Source organism: Egretta garzetta, unplaced genomic scaffold, assembly GCF_000687185.1.
Source record: "Egretta garzetta isolate BGI_Z169 unplaced genomic scaffold, ASM68718v1 scaffold332, whole genome shotgun sequence".
Lineage (NCBI taxonomy): Eukaryota > Metazoa > Chordata > Aves > Pelecaniformes > Ardeidae > Egretta > Egretta garzetta.
In genome coordinates this window covers 607191-611957 of record NW_009258879.1, presented here as the reverse complement: position 1 = coordinate 611957, position 4767 = coordinate 607191, and the positions used below count along the sequence as shown (strand labels likewise).

General features: G+C 37.2%; 1 protein-coding gene across 1 annotated transcript; it reads right to left on the bottom strand.

The window, feature by feature from the left end:
• Nucleotides 1–2583: 2583 nt before the first annotated feature.
• Nucleotides 2584–4767, bottom strand: GHRL (ghrelin and obestatin prepropeptide). Its single transcript, XM_009633816.2, is given in 4 exon segments — nucleotides 2584–2619; nucleotides 3480–3588; nucleotides 4053–4166; nucleotides 4660–4767. Coding segments are annotated over 4 exon segments (351 nt in total). The 3' UTR covers nucleotides 2584–2599.

Sequence of the window (4767 nt, the reverse complement as noted above, 5' to 3'; positions counted from 1 at the left end):
AACTGTACTGTGTCAGAGGGTAGAGATCTTGCTTATTTTTGCAAATAGATTGCATAGTTAGTTTGGAAAAATCCTAGAGCAGGTGTTGTAGGAATAACATAGGATATTTTATTTTTCTGTGCCAGTGCAAATTGTACCACATGAGCACTTCCTGAGCAGCATGATCACAGTGAGAGCTGAGGTTGCCTTTTTTTCTTTTTAACTCTTGTCGATACGAGCAAAAAGAAGAATTTTAGGAATTTTTCAGTGATTGATGTTAGATTAGTTCACTGATGCCAACCCAAGTATTTGTGTGCCAGCTAATTCTGATAATTATGCGACTTACTGTTCTTGAAAGTACTTTATTGAAATTTTTGTTCTTTTTTCCACTTGGTTTGCAAGTCAAATGTAAAAAGAAGCTAGATCAACTAAAATTTAGTATAGAGTTTTAATTGAAAAAAGTCTCCCGAATAGTTGGTACTTAAGAATGAGTTTTGCATTGAAAACGGCATGTATTCCATCATGTACACATACTTTTAAGGGAAGTCTAAAGATGGACAAATAATTATACACCAGAAATACTGAACTAAATCACTTCTGCCTTAGTATGCAAGGATCCTTTAATATATTAGACTGTTGGAATGGGGAGTCAGGTGCTAACTGCCTTCTGTGGATGTGGTGATAGGACACAGGGTAATAATAGCTTTAAATTAAAAGAGGATAGACTTACATTAGACACAGGGAAGAATTTTTTTATGATGGGGGTAGCGCAACACTGCAGCAGGTTGCCCAGAGAAGTTGTGGATGCAGTCAAGTTGCAATCATGCTAGTCCACTGCTTTGCTCTTCAGGCATTGCTCTACTGGCAGCTACAGGGTAGAATCATTCCTGAATCACTTCTGTGGAATCACTGCTTTGCTTACTTATTCCTCTGCCTCCAAAGCAAGAGACACTTTACCAAAAAAACCCCCAACAAACCTCTCTGAGCAGAATACTTGGAAGAAAATAGGGAGCATCAGTTTCTCCTAGGCAGCTTAGAAAACACCCAGGACCTGTTTTGTCCTGATGATTGTTGTGCACTACTAGGTTATGCTGCCCTCTTGAGGTTGATGTCTTATTTGCAAACGAGAAAATGCTGCACGCGGTTATAGGTCCAAAGTTTTTTCTCTAGATCACCAGGAAACAATTTTTTAAGACAACCTTAGAATGTTCTGCTCGGTAAGCTGGATAAGCAACACAGCATAATAGCCTGTGCCTCGGTTTTTAGTTGGTAGACTAGCTTAGCCATATTTTTTCTTCTCGGTGAGTAGACTGTATTCTGCACAACTCTGTTGGAATTCTAGAAACAGCCATCCAGATTACAGTGCTTCTTATTTTAAGAAAGGATTTATGCAGTATCTCTGGCTGACAGTTTCCTTCCTGTACTGTTGGGCAGCTTATTGGCTGACTGTTTCCATGGAATATGCTTGGAAAACATTAAGTATAAAACCAACAAGCAGTAGATCTCTTGTGGATGATTAGAATTCAGCGTAGTAAATGCAACTTCAGTGTTCTTTCTGACTCTTCCCTTCCATAACAATTCTGCATTTTTCAAAAAGTACATGTCCGTATCCTTACCCTGGGCTAGTCTTGGTTTAGTCTAGAATTGTTTATTCCTTTTTAATCCACTTCCCTCTTTGCCTCTAATTCTCATTTGCCTTCTGGCAGAGTATAGCACAAGAGGGTGCTAGTGGCATCAAAGAGATCACTTCATTTAGGTGATTAATTCTGTGACAGGAAAAGAGAACATGTCTAATAAAAATTGTGGTTGTGTTTACATTTATCACATTAGCCTGTTAAAGAGTACTTTATAGAATGTCTTCAGGAGGAAATGATATAAAATATTCATGGATTATCAAACATCCATCTGGGCTGAGGTACAGAAAAGAACATCTGTTACATTGGAGCATACTGGTTTATGCATTTGAAGACATGAAAAATTACCTTGTACCTCTGATGTATGCACCAGTATGGATGTGGTTTGGAATCCAAGCAAGCTAACTGGAAACTTGATTTTTTTTTTTTTTTTTTTTTTTTTTTTAAAACTGGGAGAGGCGTTAGATGGTTTCCTTGGTAAGACCCATATTAACAAATTCCTTGGCAATTAAACTAGTTTGGCACTGAAAGCTGACTCTTTGTCCATCTAGTTTGTGTAGTTTATTACATGAACTATCTAGTTGGAGCTACTCTTAAACAAACAAACAAAACCCAAGCCCACGAGTAATTGCAGTTTCAGCATAAGCTTTATTGTCTGTTATAGATGTGTACAGAAGTGTAAGAAGAGGTTTCCACCAGTTTTAGAACAGATTCATATGCCTTCAATCACTATATTTACCAATGAAAAGAGATAAAATAAGCCTACACATCAGCCTGTGATTTAACCCTGGCCGTTATCTTTTTAGGAAGAATACAAGACCTAGACCCCAAAATAATAATCTGTTCCAATGTCTGTCAGGGCAAACTGTTCAGGTTCACATACTTCTTTCTTCTTTAGAATTGTGAAATCAGTAATAATTTCATTTTAAAGTAAAATTTAAAAAAAAATCAGGCCATCTAATGTTGTCTTTGTCCTTCATCTTGCCTCAGTTTTCCATCTGAGTTTCTAAAAAGACAAAAGATAAAGATTGTTTTGATAGTCTTAATATTTTTCTGAAAATCCTGTTTTGATAATCTGCCTAAAAGTGCTTCTACAAGTGCTCAGCCGAAGGCAGAAGATAAGGTGGCTTTCACGTAGTTACAGTCTACAAGGGCACATATGCATGAGCCTGTCTTATTTGTGTAATGGCCATAGAAGTAGCTCTGCAGAAGGAATTCAGAGGAAAACCGAGAGGAGATTGGGGGAAGTCTTGGGAGTCTTGAAAGCAGGGTGAAAGCAGAAGCATGAAATCATTTGTAGCTGGAATGTGTAATGTAGACATTAAGGCTGACATAAACATTAAAACAGAAGATTCATAAAGATCAGCTTAACACGGGCGAGTGCAAATAAAGTATGACTGGCTGTAAAGGTAAAAACCAGACAGCATGTGGTGGGAGTTGGTTATTAGAACTTTAGTTATCAGTGAATCTGCTAGAACTGTCTTAGTTACAATAATGTTTTTAATACTTTTCACCATGAAAGTTGGGAAGGTCTTAGCTGAGAAAACAGGAAAACGCTGGGATGTGAGGGCAAGGAGGGGAAAAAAGACTCTTAGTCTGAGGAGAGGAAGCCTTCCCCTTCTGCCTAGTATGCTTTAATGTGATTCTTCAGAGTTCGACTACCAGTTTCTGAACATCAGAAACTTTAGTGGTTCTGTTAGTCTTAACTTAGTCCCAACCACTTGTGAAATGCTGCTCTGAATGTCTTGCATGACAAATTAGGTGACAAAAATTGTTTGGTTTATGGTGTTAGTGGTTTTGTTTGGTGGTTTGTTCAGGTTGTGTTTTGGTTTAAGAGCTATGCTTTTATGGCTTGGTTGGCAGTACCTTTAGTGTTCTCTTCAAGCATGTCTCCTAGCATCTTCTCCAGTGCTTGTCCATATTCTTGATACTCCTCTTCTGTTATCTTGACACCAATTTCAAAGGGAACATTAAACTACAAAAACATTAAAAGACAGACTTAACAAACAATTTCTGGACAAGGACACTGCAAATTAATTTTATTCATGGGAATGATGATAAGCAAGAGGTACAAAAAGTTCTTCCATCTATTAGCTTATTAGTGCTGAGACGTAATCAAAATCTCAGAAACAGGGTGTATAACTACCGCAGACCAAACTGCACAATAAACTGGAGAAAGAAAACTTTATAAGAAACTTGCATTATCATATGTCGGTTCTGAAATGTGAGTCCTAAAGAGGAGACCGTGATCTGAATTACTGCTGCTAATTTTAAATCATTTCATACCATCAATGCTGGCAGTTTTCATGGGCCCTTTCCCACTTGCCTTTCAAGTTAAAAATGATGTGGTTTTAATTTGTACTGCCTCCTGTGACGGAAATTGTATTACCCAACCCTACCACTTAAACTTGTATGTGAGCAAGAAGAGAAAGTACAAACCTTAATTTCAATACTGTTACTGTCATCTTCTGCCTCTGCTTCCTATGTAGCCCAAAAGCCTTCTGTGCCTCGACGTTGTAATTGTGGTCTGGGGCTTTTTTGGTCCCTTTGTTGCTAGAAAGCAAACGAAATAACATCTATATATTCTTTCCATAATTAAATGAGTCTGTAATGGGGAAATTAGAACCCATAATTAACACAGATGCAGCAAATTAGCTGAAGGCATTGTACACTTATGTATGTATGATACAGAGGTTTATGGTAATTTTACTACCATTGCTGCATGTATTTCAATAGGAATTTGGTTTAAGGGTTTCTTAAAGAACAAGCACCTTACAGTTAATTTCCAAAGAAGATGCCAACAAATTATTTAAAGGAGTGCTTTTTCTTAAATTATTCTTTTTTTCAGATTATTAATTCTTAGTGAATGAGATTAGATACATATTCTCACAGCATGACTACAATGCTAATGGTTTATTACAGAAGTTCTCTGGAATAACTCCTTCCTCTTCCAGAAAATATTGAAGAATATTGATTTTAAGGACTTACAGATGAGGACGATCTTGAGAAAGTTTTTTTTGGTTTTTGGTTTGGTGTTTTTTTTTACCTGTGCTTTTTTATATTCAGGGCTTAAGAAGCTAGAGCCAGCCTGAGTAGTTTCTGTCCAGAGGATGCTGTAAAGAATAATCCCCAGCAGAGTACCTCTGAGAAACAT